Here is a 17288-nt window from a genome sequence, read left to right on the forward strand (position 1 = left end):
TATATATATATTTATATACATTAAATTTTTTTGTATACTTTAAAATAGCAAACTATAAATGACTTCAACATGTATAATAGTACATTTCCTTTATATATGATAAGGAGCTCTGGGTCATGAAGCTATAGTCAGCACTCGGAGCACAAAATGTTTCATTTTTTTCGGATTTGTGGATTTCTGAAAGTCTCACAGTATAGATATCGCATGAAAAGATTAAATTGTGTTCCATTGAGCATTTGACAGAGCGCATTTGATAAAAGAACCATAGCCGATTTTTTTTATTTTCGGATGAATTATTTTTTAAACTTTCAGAGGACTGAAAATTGAGAGTATTGTTTTCGGTAATAATAATTTTCCTCAAACTCAATATTTTTCAATTGGTCTTCAATACATATATACCAGCTATAAAGCCGATCTCTTTTTATGTGAAAATATGTCTTGTGAAGTGACACTCTTCTTTTACCGTTGAAGTGACCTACTTGCATTTTAATCTCAATTCAAAGGTTCCCTCTTTCATAAGGTTATTGTTCTCAAGTTCCGAGACTCAAATTTTGCATACACTTTTGCTATCTGGGTCAATATAAGTTATGGATTTCCCATAGTAGGTAATGGTAACGTTTTCTTCTGTAGCTCAGTCCACATCGCAAACTTTGATATGTATGATTGCTCGTTTCAAAGATGAAACATTTTCACATATGTGGTTACATTTTCAGGGCATGATTCATTTTTCTGTAAATTAGCATAACCCCAAAAATTATTTTGTGATGCGAACATCGTGGTAAAATTCCCCTTTTTCACACAATAAGTTCTTTAAAAAATTATAGTTGAAATCATTTAATAGCTTCATAGTTTTTGCAAATGTATTCTAGGGTCCTCTACTTTCCAAATCAATACAAATGGTTACGCTCAGTCACTTGTTGAAATTAGAAAATACAATATGTGAAATATATAAAACTACATGAATAAATGAATGAATACATAATTTATTAAAGTGCAATCTAAATTGCCATTATATAATACATTATGTTATGAACCTTGTTATTTAGAGCCAGCCTTATAGGCTTACGAAGCACTGTCATTTAAAAACATTATTATACATGTATAGCTACATTTGATAAGATATGAAATATTTAGTTTTACAGTTTTTACGTTGTATTAAAGTAAAAATGCTTATATAACATCTTGTCTTATCCTTAAACAGTCTATGATAAAGTTTGCCACCGTTTTCGGGTTGCTCGTTAACAGTTCTTTTAGTGCTTCTTCTTTGGAGTCAAAGTTAATAGAGGTGACTTCTCGTCTGAGTTCGTTTCTTCTCGCTGAGAAACGGTCACACAAAAGCAAAAAGTGAATTTCATCTTCAGTCACATTAGAGTTGCACACCTTACAGATTCTCCGGTCGGCTGGAATATTTCGATATTGACCTCGTTCGACTTCTAAAGGTAGTGTACCGCATCGAATTCTAGCTATAATCGATCGACTACACAGAGATTTCTTGTTTAAGAACAACGTTTGAGTTTCTCAATTTCAGGTGCATATGGGATATTGACCCATCTGTGATATAAATACTGTACTCTTTGCGAAGGGATCAAGGCTGTAAGGTCGTTAATACAATTCAGAATTAAAAAATAATAATTTGGTCTATGAATATCCATGCTACATCAATATTTAAAGACCCAACTGTTTGGAATCACCGGTCCTACCTCTATGACAAATATATTGTTGTCCATGCAGATAAATCCCCAAACCACATTGTTTTTGGTGTAGATAACATTACCAATTACCCTATACAAACTACTTGATTAATGAATTTGTCAACACGATGGGTGCCATATAGACAGCAGGATCTATTTACCCTATCGGAGCACCTGGGATCATCCACTCAGTCTTTAGTTTTCTATGTTGTGTTTTGTATACCGGTGTTTGTCTTTTTTTCTTATTTAGCAATGACAGTTAATTTTGAGTTATGAGTTTAAATGTTGCTTTGGTATATTTCGTCTTTCTTTTGCATACTCTACGGACGGTTATGATACATTGTATGATACATAATATAACAAAATTATATTTCCTTGTGGTATCATTTACATAAAAAAAATATATGAATTAATTTATATAAAAATGTTCCTGAATTAATTGATATAAAAATGTTTATGAATTAATGTATATAAAAATGTTTACAAATTAATTTAATTAATGAACTATATTTATAGCACATGTAAAATTGTTTGAACACAATAATTAACTTTGAATGACATGACAGCAGGTTAATGATTTATGCGTCGTCTGCCGTTAAAATTAATTAATACTGGTTACTCGACTGGTTACTTGAATAGCTTATCCGAATTTGATCAAAACCAGTAAATAGAAAAAGATGTTTTGCTACGTCATTTAAAGCTTAAAATGCAATTGAACAATATTTTTTCTCAGTATAGTTGTAATAGTGTGACATGGTATCGGTTAGTACGTAGGTATATGCTTGACATCATCAGAGCAATTGCCATTTTTGTTATGCGATTCGTGATAACAATTATCTATTGCAATATCCATGAAAAAGAAATAAAAAACAGATCATTGCTGACTTGTTAATGGTGATGTATTTACTATTTCCGGTAAAATGATTACATGATATTGCAATAAAAATATATATCGGTAGTTCCGAAGTTTAATAATTGTTTTTTCTCGAAAACGGTTAATGCTTTTGATTCTTGATTTAATTTATTGAAATTGCATTTTCAGTAGATGATTGTCTACAAACTGTTATAATCAAATTTCAAATATTTTTGAAAAACAGAAAAAAACAGTTAAAGTTGAAATGCGTTCGAATCGAATACAAGCACAATGTACTCGTATGAAACCTGAAAACAATTTTTTTTTCAATGAAAAAAAGTACAAAACGTAAAGAAAAACACGCACATTTCGTGTTTAATGTTAGACTTTGACAAGGTTGTCCACCTATTCCCTTATTTTTTTGTATTATACTGGTATGGTATTAACGTATGCAATGACACATTGGCTTGACACGAGGAAGAGTACGCAAGATACATTTGGGAAACCTTTCCGCTATTCTATAGTACGTTCTAAAAATAAAACTGGTCAACTATTATTTATTGGTCCTAAATTGTCAGATTTATGAGAAAATCATTGTCTGTAACGACTCCGTCACACATCATAGACTATAACATGTCTAAATCATTCACTTCCATGTTCACCGTTCACACGTACAGTTATGGATAAACTAACGTTAGTCCAGTTTTTGTTGTGTATTGGGACAGTCTGGGGTCATGGCAGAATGATTGAACCCCCAATGAGGTCCTCTATGTGGAGATATGGATTTAAAACTCCTAAAAATTATAACGACAATGAATTAAACTGTGGCGGATTTGCGGTAAGTTTAGATTTTTTGTACTTTTATTTGCATGGTACTATAATTTATGGTGTTGTTAAACAATATTTTATTTTGAAATAAACCGCAAATAACTGATCCGTTTTCTTTTAGTTTTAGGCATACTTTATTTGGTTTTATGAATATCAAATATGATAGATATTTAAGTTGTCTCTAAAAATACACACGGTACGCGTATGTTATGTAATTATAAAGACAGTACACTTGTAAAATAGCTAAAAATATAAAAATAAACATAATGTCATATTTGTGTTTTAAAAATAGTTTTCTTTATATGAATTAGGTTTTTAGTTTTTTTAGTTTTAATTGTTTCACATTTTTCATGTTGGAACCTTTTATAGTCGACTATACGGTGTGAGTTTTTCATTGTTGAAGAACATATATTAATTACATATATCCACTCCATTTGAACTCTGGGCCCAGTTTCACGAAGCTGTCTTAGGACTAAGACATGTCTTAGGATGGCCTTACGACATATCTTAGTCCTAAGTTGGTTTCACAAAGCGGTCCTAAATTAGGACATCTCTTAAAGTTGGTCATAAAGTTAGGACAACGCGAGAGGTGTCCTATGATGGTCTTAGGATAGTTATACGTTTATTTATATAAATTGCACTCCTTTTTTATATTAATTTTGAAAAAAAATATCTTATTATTATCTAATTATCTATTCTCCTGTTCCTGCTTAAAACATATATACATTGACGGATTGTCAGGATTTGTCAACAATGAAAATTCGATGTATTGATATAAAAATTGCACGATTTTATCTCTTAACCTTTTATAACCAATAAAGTCGAAATTGAATTCAACTCACTTGTACCAAAACAATGTATTAATTTTATATTCTTTTTTCTTAATTTTGCATTGAAAATTTCATATTTATATTGATGTATTGTTTAAAGATAATTTATATATAAATTACTTTTATTTTTTTATATTTATTTTGCAAATTATGTCATTATATTAATCAATACGTTTAGAATAATTTATGGTAAGACATACTACATTTACATGATTTTTTTCCGTAGATCATATTTTTATTTGAAAATTTAAAGAACTTGCGACAGGTTTAGGATTTCTTAACTAAGATGATCCTAAGACAGCTTCGAGACGAGGTCTGAGATATGTCCTAGGATAGTCATAAGAGGATCATAAGACATGTCCTAAGATATGTCTTATGTCATGTCTTAGGATAGCTTCGTGAAACCGGCCCCTGGTGGATAGTTGTCTCATTTACTATCTTTTCCCATTTCCTTATTTTCATATTGATCTTTTATGAATCAAACACTGACTTTTTTCACTTATTTTTGTTATGTTTTATGACTATAATATTCCACAAATCAAAGGTTAATGAAAATTCAAATCTATAAGAGGACTTTTTTTCACTTTTAATGCCACGAGGTTTTTTGAGGGGATGAGTTCAAGACATCCTTTATCTTAAAAAATATGGGAAACTTTCTGGTTCATTTCGGTATTCAAAGATAATATCCCAAGCAAGAAATCAACGTTACATATTTGACAAATAATCTAAAATTGTTTAAACTATACAAATTCATTTTTATTAGTGTAATGTGCAAACGAAGTTGTATAGTCCACTCTTATGGTACAATGATAGTCCACTCTTACGGTACAATGATAGTCCACTATTACGGTACAATGATAGTCCATGATTCTTACGGTACAATGATAGTCCTCTCTTACGGTACAATGATAGTCCACTCTAATTACGGTACAAAGAACTTAGACTCGTGGCTTTTTTGTTAGACCATAAGTCGAGTGTTTTTGCGAGGCTATATGCACAGGCACTTGTCTCAGACACCCCCCCCCCCCCTTATATACCTTAATAGTGTAATATTAAGGTATATAGGAAAAAATATTTCTGAGACAAATGCCTGTTGCTATATGTCGAGTATTTTGAGAGGATGTTTATTTAACTCATATGCACTGCGTTTTTCAATAAATAAAAAAAAGTCCAAGGATTTGTTCAACATTTTGTTACACGATTGTACATGTATGAACTTAAAAAATATGATACCGAACTTAATGAAAACTGCTGATTTTATGAGACACTATCGCACCGCACCCACTTCCCAATCCCCCCAAAAATGAAAATAAAAACACACATGGGACGCTCAGTGACAGAAAAAAATAGAAGCCAAAAGAACCCCTTAAATAACCAAAACAGCCAAAATTGAAATTTGACATCAAAAACTAAATTTAAAAAACTGAGTGTGTTTGCTATTGGCTCAAACATACACACACGGAAATGTTAATACATTTATATCGTATGGAAACTGTGTACCACGCGCATGCCGTCATCAATACAAGGTTAACATCATGTAAATCTCTATTCCAACCACTTCCAACCCCTAAAAAATGAAAATAGAAACACACACGGCACTCTAAATGACATAAACATTTTGTGAAAATATAAGCCAAAACAACCCCCAAAACAACCAAATTGACCAAAATTGAAATTTAACTTGAAAATAAATTTAAAAAACTAAAAAAAAAACTGAATGTAATTTTCTATTGGCTAAAACATTTGGCACGCGGAAATGTTAATACTTTTTATCGTATTGCAACCGTTTTTATCACGCGCATGTCGTGTCAATACAAGGTTAACATATAAAGGTAAATCTACATTTGTATTGAAATAAATCATAACTATCATTTTTTTTTTATCTCTATTTTGTTTCTACTTAATGTCGTGTCAATAAGTTTTTACTCAACTATAAGAATTTAATGTAGCTTTTGTAAAAGAACAAGCAACGAAGAACATTTAATAGAGAAATGTTGGTTTCATACGAAATGGACTTACAATCAATTGAATAGAATGATGAACTGACTTTCTATACTTGTCATTACTCATTGTTGTTGGTTCGCGCACACTAGTCATCATTTACTCTGAGGACTGTTCTTTCAACTTATGTTGTTTAGTTGACTTTGATAATAAAGCCCAGCTTGATGTAAGCCAATACTATATCTTTATATTTATCTTAAACAACCCTGGACAAAATGTAACATGGTCGAAACGTCCAAAAAAGGGTTTGTACTTTAGAACCTCATTTGCAAGTGTAAGAATACAACTTTTCCGCATAAAAAGTACCAGACAATCGGTTATTGTTTGGGATACCAGTACCCTAAATAACATAAAGTGTCAATACAAACAACGTCATAGTTAAAAAGTGTTGTCTTCCTAATGCTCCACAAAATCTCTTCCTAAACTATTAACATTTATTTAATCAACAATCATAGCCAACTCCAGCCTTCAGAACTTTTGTGAAACTATCTAGTCTAAGGGCGCCGTGAATCATGGTATATTCATTTATACAACTATAGTACGAGATTTCCACACTCTACGAGATTTCTACACTCTGCGAGATTTCTACACTCTATGAGTTTAAATCAGACAACGTAGATTCAAATATATTAAGGGAGCAGTAAATCATACTTTGAAGAAGAAAAAAACACTTTGATTCGTTATATAGGTGCTTTATTTTGTGATAGGCAACTTATTGCTAAGTTTGTTGGACATGTATTTCAGCAAACATTTGGCATCCCCCTAGACACCAACTGTGCTCCTCTTCTTGTAGACTTTATAAGGGAGCTTCGTACATTGAATGAAAAGAAGTTAGCATTATCATTTTACTGTACGTTCCGGTATATATATGATGTCCTCTATCAAAATACTTTAAAGTTTGGTGACTTTGTTAAACACATCTATCACATTGAACTCGAAATAAGGATACGGTAGATAGTTAGTCTATTTCATAACATGAATTACGTCTAGATATTGACATTGAGTGCTGGTTGGGGGAAAACCCTGAGAAGATTACAGCTTCCTAATTGTGAAATTTCATATTCTGTGTATCCATATTTTGGGTTGAAGCTGAAGTTATCACTACAAACAGTTTACAGCACCACACGAGTTGTTTGAACATTATGAAATACCTGTTTCATATACAGTGAAACCTGGCTACAACGAATCCTGCATAAACCGAAAACCTGTATATACCAAACATGTTCTTCAGCCCTGTCATATCAAATTGTATGCGTTGTGAACCTGATAGAACCGAACATCAACCAAAACCGAACAAAATCTTAAGTCCCGAAATGGTTCGGTTCCAATTTTCATAACCGTCGCCCTTTCCCCTCGAATATGACATAACTGTTTGTGTACTTCCATGACCAACATGACAAGAGCCACATGACCAAACAAGAAAAGGTGTGACATGCAAAATGAAAATTCTCAATTTTCTGAACGTTCTGGTATCCCTCAAATGTATTCTCGAGGCTAAATCATCGACCAAACCTCAATCTTTAAGTTTTCGCTGTTTCTTTTTTGTTCGTACACCTTTGTTGTTCCTCTTAATTTTTCTTTTTTTTTTCTCTTTCTGTACTCTGCTGTCGACTAGAAGACTGAAGGAATCCTTTACAATAAAAACTCTGACATAAAAAAAAATAACATCTTTTATCGGTAATTTGTAAATTTCACTGAGTGCATGTTATTTTTGATTTATTTTTTTCTATTTACAATCTTTTTGTTTTTCATTTTGTTTTTATATTTGTTCTTTGTTAAGACGCGAAAGTATAAAAAAAAATATGTAAAGGATAAACCGCATTTTCCGTGTTAAGATACCATTGTAAAAAATAACCTGCATAGCATGTCAATAATATATTTGTTTACAAATTTTATTGTGTTTTTTTTAGACATCCTGTTAAACATATCCATACTTATTTAGTATACACTTTCTTTTTTCTTTGACACCATTATATATATTACCACAAAAAAATATCCTAAAAGGTATGTCAATAGCCACACAAGACAATCATAATTAACGACCAAGAAACAAATTTGTATTTTTTTACGCGTGTACATGATACTACAATAATTGTACATGCTTTATTGTCTATATTTTAATGTTAATGGTGTTATTTCTAAAGAAAACCGAAGGAATCTTTTGAATAAGATTTTTTATTAAATCTCTATATTGAGTATGATTAGAACGATGTCAAGGTCGTTGCCAAAAAGACAGCGAAATGTTTTACAGTAAAATTTTGCCAACTAAAAAAAGGTACATGTATGGTCAATTTGTTTTGAATGTGACGAGGAATTGGATATTGAAGATTTAAAATGATATATACGTAGTACTCTTTTATAACCCTTCATTTATAATAGTTGTAAGGGAGCTACCATTTGATTTTAATAGGGGTAGGGGGTAGATGAAATTCAAAAATAGGCTAGAAAGGAGTTTTGCTAATTACCGAAGCAAAATTGTTAGTTCTCCGAACTTTCCTGAAGCATTCGCTTGATTGTCGAGGTTATGAACTTCGATGTTTGCATCGAAATGGCTCGCACGACGATGCACTTTAAAGACTGCAACTGTTTTAAGACACTATCAAGAATTGAACAATGAATAAACATGCATCTATTAAATTTGACATCGTTGCATGAATTAATTGGTATAATTGTTTTCAATTTTAATATATTCAATGTTGCTGTCGATGTTTGTTTTGCTACACACTTCCTGTTAACATTATATGTGCATTTGCAAGGAACAAGCTTGTATATTCTCCACCTTTAAACCTCGAAACGATATCAAACCCAAATTGATATTTATTTTCTAAGCGATTCTTTTTTGTTTGATATTTTTGATTTATAAGGGTCTGGATTTTTCGCGATCGAGGCTTGCATTCAGATAAGGTTAACACAGGTCATGCCTGAAACTAGCCAATAATATGCCAATCGTAACCAAATTTCTGTTGGAACCATCTAACCAACTAAAATGGCAATTTTAACAATAAACTTTTGTAATTTTCTAATCCCTATACGTGATTGATACAGTAAATCCCACACATTCAGTATATGTATTCTGTTTCCTATTTGGGTGTTTTAGACGTAAACTATTATCAGTTTTTGTTTGTTTTTGGACCGTTTGCAGTAGAGCATATAAAGTATAATCATGAGAGAAAAGAAGAAAATAAAGTAACTGGTAATATCATAAATTTGTCTTCTAACAGTTTGTAATATCTGTATTTGTCCACAAAAAAAAAGTTGCAATAGCTACCGTAAAACACATTTACCATGCAGATTTTTTAAATGTATGTTAAATTTGGCACTTGCGTACAACCATCTCTTCTAACCTGGTATCCGGGCCCTTCCCAGCGACAAGTTTGTGCAATGCGAAGAGAGGAATTATCATAATAGGTCATTGTATTTACTTTAGCTATCTATGTTTTATTTGGAACGTGAAATGAATGAAGCATGTTTTGCATTTATTATATAACAGGGCTGCATTTGTATGCCAAATTAGCATTCTTCTTTATTAATTAATAAAGTTTATTTATATTCTGTTCAAATTGTTTAATTCATTACCTGCATTTGCATTGGTAATATTATTTACAATGTTAATATATGCAATTGATGACATTAGGTTAAAAAAAATCATACTAAAAATCTTGCTAATTAAATTGATAAGATATCATCTTCTTGAAATGTGTGCCATTAAACGTAGAGAAAACACCAACCAACAATAATTACACAGCGTTTGCAACGGCATTTGTATTCAGTTAAAAAATAACTGCAACTGACTATGCTTTAGAAGAATGATATTTTTGTTATGGTACATATATCTTTGCTCTCATGTGTCAGGAAACACCAGGGAATATTAAAAAAAAGGATGTCAACCACACCTCAGCACGGTGAAGAATTACTTCTCGAGTACAGATTGGTTTCACAAAGCGAAATTCCAGTACTCTCCCTCGCTTAAATATCTACAAAATAAGCAACAATGCATTATGGATCAGGAACAATCCGGTGGACAAGCAAATATACACGACGTGTTACAATTTTAATATAAGTTCTGATTTCGTTTTATGGGCTAACTTAAACTGGAATCTGCTTGTATTACACTACACTCTATGAGAAGTAGTAGTCAGCCGAGAACCAGCTTAGGGCTAACTAAATCCAAGTGTCATAATATGATAAAGTAATTGTAACTTCTAGACATTGTTCAAACACCCGTCTTTATTCTTACGTGTTATATATCCTATTTTGCAAATTGGATATTCAAAGATGTTATAGATATATTTTGAAATTACCAATTTGCAAAATAGGAAATATAACATACCTACCAAATTCAACCCTGTCAAAAGAAATATATCAATTGTTCATTTAAAAACAGTAACTAAAGCAACCATAAGGAAAGTATCGGATGTCCCTTTTCGACCTACTGGCGTAGATTTTGTGCCTGACAAACGCACAAAGACGTCAAATAACGTCACACACAAAAAAGACGGAAAGACGATTGGAATCAAGGGTATTTACCAATCAATTCTGTATGTGATATTTGAAATTTTCACAAGGCGATATCAAAAAAATAAAATAAAAGTAGTTTAGGGAAACCAAAAGTACACATTTGATTTCTAACTACCTTCACCACAATAATGTTATGTTTGTTAACGTTGTAGGTCGTTGTATAAATTAATTGACCGGATATTTATTTAAAGAATTATTTTGAATTGATTAATTGTCCAGGAAAATATATACCATGATTAATAGCTCATTTCTACGTGTGCTAATTAACAAAACAGTCTCATAATCATTAATTTAATGAACACATATTGAATATAAATGATAACAAAAGTCAAACCAGATCAAACACAAGTCACATTGTATAATCGTGATGGTATTTGTCACAACTAGGCCGATTCCATACATCTATCTAGATGCAGAGAAGAGGTGTCACCGGTTGGTAGATGCATGATGATTAGAGGTCTCAGAGGTCATTCACTGATGGTCATTTCAGGGTGCGACGAGTTCGTTTGTAGTCCAAAAAAACGACTTTATACCGATATTTTGGGAATGGCTAAGACAAATTTTTCCAAAAGTGTAGACCTAGAAAAGCTGCTCATGTTTGTAGCTCACAATGGTATATATGATAATCTCGTAACTCCGTTACTATTTCTAAATGGAAAATTTCGGAGACATTTTAATCAACAATTTTAAAACACTAACACACGAAACATATTTGGCAATCATACCACATCTTCTTTTTATATTTAACTTTCATCGAAAGAAATTACTATTAATTATCCGATGTGTATTTAATAGATAATCAGTTTCCGGAGGATAAAAGGGACAATGTCATAATAGAAAACCGATCAGTCGAGTATCATTTTTGAAATTCGATATTAGGTACTATCCAGCGAATATCGAAAACGGGTAAACCGATCTTAACAAGGGAATGGAACCGAATCCCGATAGTGTAAAGTTTCCATTTTGAAAAAAAAAAACTAAAAAAAAATCAACAATATTTTGAACTAAATGTTCCTATCACCTTGGGGAAAGGAAAACAAATACTCATTGCTGAATAATTTTGAATAATTTTTCTTTTTTCTTCTTCAGAAAATGATGGATGATGGTGGTCGATGTGGCCCTTGTGGTGACCCTTGGATAAGTCCAAGAAATAATGAAGCAGGTGGTAAATATGCCACAGGAACTATAGCGCGGCATTATGCCACAGGGCAGATCATAAACGTGACAGTAGAATTAACGAGCAATCATAAAGGGTACTACGAATTCCGACTCTGCCCTAACAATAATCCATCAAGGGCTGTAACTCAGGAATGTTTAAATAGAAATGTTTTGAATATTATGGGTCACGGAAAACGATATGTTATAGACTCACCAGATTCTAACTTATTTATGGAGTTTCAGCTATCGCTGCCTCCAGGATTGAGTTGTTCACAGTGTGTCTTACAGTGGAAATGGCGAGCAGGTACGCAGATTTTTTAATGTCTAATAATACAATTTTTGTTAAGACATGTCTTGTTAATTCAGAGGTTGTCATTTGTTGATGTGTTACATATTTGTTTTTCGTTTATTTTTTTACATAAATTGGGCCCTTAGTTTTCTAGTTTGAATTGTTAAATACATTTTATAGCTGAATATGCTGTATGGGTATTGTTCATTGTTAAAGGCAGTACGGTGGCCTATAGTTGTTAATTTCTGATTCATTTGGTCTCTTGTGGAGAGTTGTCCCATTGGCATTCATACCACATCTTCTTTTTTATTTGTCGATAAATTTAGATTGAATCATTTGAAAGACAATAAATTCCTTTCATATTTGTGATGTATTCAAATATAAGACAAGATTGAAAGCTTGCTTCAGTAACAAAATGTAAGTTTAAAGTAAGACGGCAATAAAATTAACATGGAGAAGAATTGTAAATAGCTGTCACTTAGACATACACATGTACTGCATGTTTGCATATGAAAATAAAGAGATGTGGTATGGTTGCCAATGAGACAACTTTCCAGCAAAGTTCATAGGAGTGGATGGATGTAAGGAATCATAATAGTCAATGTTAATTAATTTAAGAATTATATTTTGCAAAAATCTTTGTTAACGGTTTAGTAGAAAGGACTTTGGTTATACCTGTTCTGTACTGAATGGGTCTTCATAGAAACTACTCAACCAAATCAAGATCATACTTGTGAATAGTATTCAGTTTATATATTGGTATGTTATTTTCTCTTATCGTTTTACCTCAAAATTATTTTCTATAAAAATTATACAATAATATAACGTGTTCCACATTTTTATCTGATTTGAAATGAAACTACTTTTGATGGTAAAACTCATCATACAAAAAAAGCGAGTCATTTTGATCACATTTAGTTTGATTATTTGTATAACTTTGTTGGGTTTTTTTTGCAGCTCAGAACAAGGGGAGCAATGGTCATGGCGGTGAATGTTTTGGATGTGGACCCCAGGAACATTTTATAAACTGTGCGGATGTCTCAATAGGCAGTCGAGCCAATGTACTACCTCTAAATCGACCAGGACAAAGAGGTGTTTTTATTAGCAAAACAGGTCCTAAAATGAATGTTATTCATAGCCCTTCAAAAACTACATCTGCACCGAAACAACCTGTTCAAAGGGTTTACGATGCATCTGTTATGGAACCACCAGTGGATTCGTATTCTAATAATTACTTGCCAACGAGCTCAAATGCTCAAACTTCTAATAACTACCAGCCAACGAGATCAAACGCTCAGAGTTCTAATAACTACCAACCAACGAGATCAAACGCTCAGAGTTCTAATAATTACCGTTCTAATAATTACCAGCCAAAGAACTCAAACGTTCAAAATTCTAATAATTACCAACAAAGGAACTCAAACACTCAAAGGAGTTCAAATACTGGTCGTAGGTCAGGTACGTCTCAAAATAAAATATATGTGTATCAGAGGGAAAATTCACCTCAAGAGTACAGAAACAATCATCAGACACAACGTAAAGGCTTTAACCAACATTCACCAATTTCGAAACAAGTGTCGTATGATAAAATGTTGGATTCTAAAAATCAAATTACAGCTATGGTATTGCAATATGTATCATCGTTGCCAATGGATACGGCTATGGAATCTGGGATGATTGAATGTGATGGATTTATTCGCCCTGTGTGTAAAGCTGTGCCCCTGTGGAATAACAATAGACCGTTTGACGAATGGTGTTCTGTTTTATGTCCCACGGGAGTATGTCCGGCAGCCGTTTGCTCGTGCACATGCCCGCCTAAACAAAACAACAGACAAAACAATGCTCAATATGCGCATGAGCAACAAATGAAATGTCACAGCATGACATCGTTTGGGGATCAATCAATGGATAGATGGTGTACAATCACGTGTAATTCAAACCCAGACAACTGCCCAAGTGACCACTGCTGGTGTGATGGACTGTAATCAAGTTATATGCAGATTTTTATGTGGATTGTATCAACCCATTTTGAGTTGTTTTCAACAAGCCATACCCCCATGGAACTTGTAGCAAATTTAGCACGCATGAGCTAAATAAACCTGTATTGTTAGATATTTATTAATTTTTATTTTAAAATTGATGAAAAAAACATGAAAATTCATGGAAATAATGAATCGCAAATTACACATATTTTTTGCATTTCCACAACAAAATACTGTTTTAACAATCTACATGTTTTGTTCATTAAGTATACAAGGTGACAGGTAAAAATAACATTGGGGATATATGTTGTCATTAGATATCTGGGACATGCATTAAGTGATGAGTGTTAATTTTTTATTACAATGTGCCAAATATTTTAACTTACTAGGACACAATGATCGGTCAAGAAGGGGATGAATGCCGTACGAGGTCATGAATGCAGTACTAAATCTGTCTTTTAAAATCATTTTGGATTAATATCAAAAGACAAAATAGTAACAATAGGTTATCACGAACTAGAGCAAAACATCAACCTCGCCATCAATCTGTTTTACTTTTTTGCTTTCTTTTTGTGTAATTTATGACACGATGCCTGAAACCATGGAATATAATAAATATATTTTACCGGTTACGTATTTTTTTTTTGTCATTTGCCTGTAGGGAAAACGGTAGTATTTATTCTTCCATAGGCGACAATACTAGTATTTTCTAAATTTACCACCTTTTATAATAAAACAGTTATGTTTCTGTTTTAGACATTAAAGTTAAATAGTATAATTTTGGAAGTCTTTTCGAACAATTCTCAAAATAGTGTTTCTATGAAATTGTAAATATACACACTACAGTTATTCATAGTTAATTTTTTTTTAAAAGAGTTGTACCCTTACATCCAATCACAGCGCTCCTAAGTTGACTTCCTGCACCTGCCTCGGGTGGCATTGACACACATAAAGCCAACCTAAATAAACCAGGGATAATGTGATACTACTTTTTTTCCTCTTAAAGTACACGTGTGATGCATTGCTTCCATAGTGCCGGTGCAAATCCGTCGTTTGCTTCACGAATTTTTTTAATTTTTTTTTTGTTCGCCCGAAAAAATATAAAAGATGGTGAATAGTCAAAGTTCAAAAACTAAATTTATTGTAATGTCTTATGGATAAGACCAAGAACACTTTAAAAAATATGACAACAAAAAAACACGAAAAACAAATATATATGGGGGCCTTCGCTTTGGTAAATGACGATAGCACATTACAAACTCTGCTAGTTTCTAAAATCTGCAGTCCTTTCTTTTAGACTCCGCTGGCGATTTAGAGCTTTCCATATAGTATTGACACTTTCCTATTCTTGAACACCGTAACTTAATATCGACATTGAAATGTCTTTGGTTTTTTTGTTTGTCGTCGTGTTACTGCCTCATATACATAACTTTTCAATCGTTTTATGATTGATTTTTTTTCCGTTCACAATTTATCACATGCAAGGACACTAACAATTGTATATTATGAAATTATGAATATAATTTTGTTGGAAACATCGTTTATTGAATCAATCTAAGTCTTGAACCTTTGAATTCTCTACTCAATTGACAGATTTTAGCAATTTCCCAGAGCAGACGATCGGTCTTTCATACCCAAAAAACTATTTCAATCGCTTACTAGAACAGACAATCTGTCTCATCATCAGTATGTTGCTGTCTTCCCCGTCTTTTTACAATTTATGAAAACTGTTTGAAAAATTGATATGAAATAGATTGACCACTTGGTTAATTTCATATTGATAAGTCTTTGCATGCTTTTTTTATTACAATTTATCCGTGTAAACCAGTTAGTTGTACTAGTAACATGTACACGATATGCGTAATTGATATCGACATCAACTTTGTCATTAATTTCACAATAAATTGTAAAAACAAACTAGAAAAAGGAAAGAAAAAACACCACATGCAATATAGTCTAAACTTGCAATTTAACATTTAAAAAGCATGCTAAAAATAAGGATTCTATAGATATCCACACATATTAATATAAGGTGTCTTGTGATAATCATTATTAGATCAAATTTCGATATGAATATATATTATGATATGACTTGTTCTAGTTGATAAATAGGTAATTAATGGTAAACTTAGCGCTAATAATATCATAAAAATGTATGTTTCTACACGAGAAATATCATTATAGGTCGATAGAGGACACGTATACCATAAAAATACATTTACAATATACTGCCTACACAACGTAACCATTGTATAGAACATTTAGTTACGTGATGTTCTATATGTCAATCGGTCTATTATTGACAATCATACATGTACCACATCTTATTTTTTATAATATGTCAAAGTATGTCGATATTTCCTGCTTAACCTAGCGTCAATATCTAGGTATGCTCGAGATAAAAACATTATGAAAGAAATTAAAGTGAAACTAAAACAGAATGAGTTAATATCGCAGTACCGAACCACCTGGCTACCAAAGGGGCTTGCTTTTTGGGTCAGATGAGGTTTTACTGAAATGAATAATATACATCCGAAAAAATGAATTTGGTTTATTTTCTTTTAATTCTTTTTAACAATTCAACGAAAAAGTCCGTGCTTATTATATATATTTTTTATTAAATGAATGTTTATTGCACATTTTAATTTTTCATTTTTTGAAAACGTCACATGCAACGTTTCCGTAAATTTTACTTTTTTTCGCTTGAGAGTGAAGACTTCGTCTTTTGATATTTGATGTGACCGTTTTGTGTATTGTTATGAGTATTTACCCATGTTTGAAAAGGTGAATAATGAAATGATATGAAAAAAGAGACAAATTGTTTAGTTAAAGTCTCTACGAAATCCTAGCTTTTATGCAAAACGAGTTCAATTTGAGCAATTGGTGAAAGTTTGGTACTTGAACGTATATATAGCTATCAGTTTACAAGAATTTCTGATCTATTTTCATATTAAAACCTAACTTTAATTTAACTTTTTTATTCATTATTTTATAATATGTAGGCTCTTGTCTTTTGTTATGCGTTAACTTTTTTTTGGGGGGGGGGGGAATATCTACTCCAGAACCTCTGAAATCGAAACAACCTTTTAAATAGTTTCAACTATATGAAACATGACCATAGTTTCTATAATTGAAGCA

The 17288-nt window shown here is 32.0% G+C and overlaps 1 protein-coding gene across 1 annotated transcript; it reads left to right on the forward strand.

Moving 5' to 3' along the window:
* The first annotated feature begins 3170 nt into the window (after nucleotides 1-3170).
* Nucleotides 3171-14782, forward strand: LOC139519670 (hybrid signal transduction histidine kinase D-like). Its single transcript, XM_071311884.1, has 3 exons — nucleotides 3171-3382; nucleotides 11811-12183; nucleotides 13126-14782. The coding sequence occupies exons 1-3, from the start codon at nucleotides 3224-3226 to the stop codon at nucleotides 14151-14153; spliced, it is 1560 nt and encodes a 519-aa protein (XP_071167985.1). The 5' UTR covers nucleotides 3171-3223; the 3' UTR covers nucleotides 14154-14782.
* The last annotated feature ends 2506 nt before the right edge of the window (nucleotides 14783-17288 follow it).

The sequence above is a fragment of the Mytilus edulis genome, chromosome 4, assembly GCF_963676685.1.
Source record: "Mytilus edulis chromosome 4, xbMytEdul2.2, whole genome shotgun sequence".
In the NCBI taxonomy this organism is placed as follows: domain Eukaryota; kingdom Metazoa; phylum Mollusca; class Bivalvia; order Mytilida; family Mytilidae; genus Mytilus; species Mytilus edulis.

Excerpts from the sequence above, each read along its gene's own strand:
- LOC139519670 (XM_071311884.1), top strand. The coding sequence starts at position 3,224 with ATGGATAAACTAACGTTAGTCCAGTTTTTGTTGTGTATTGGGACAGTC. Across the intron at positions 3,383-11,810 it reads TAAACTGTGGCGGATTTGCG|AAAATGATGGATGATGGTGG; the intron begins GTAAGTTTAGAT and ends TTTCTTCTTCAG. Across the intron at positions 12,184-13,125 it reads ACAGTGGAAATGGCGAGCAG|CTCAGAACAAGGGGAGCAAT; the intron begins GTACGCAGATTT and ends TTTTTTTTGCAG.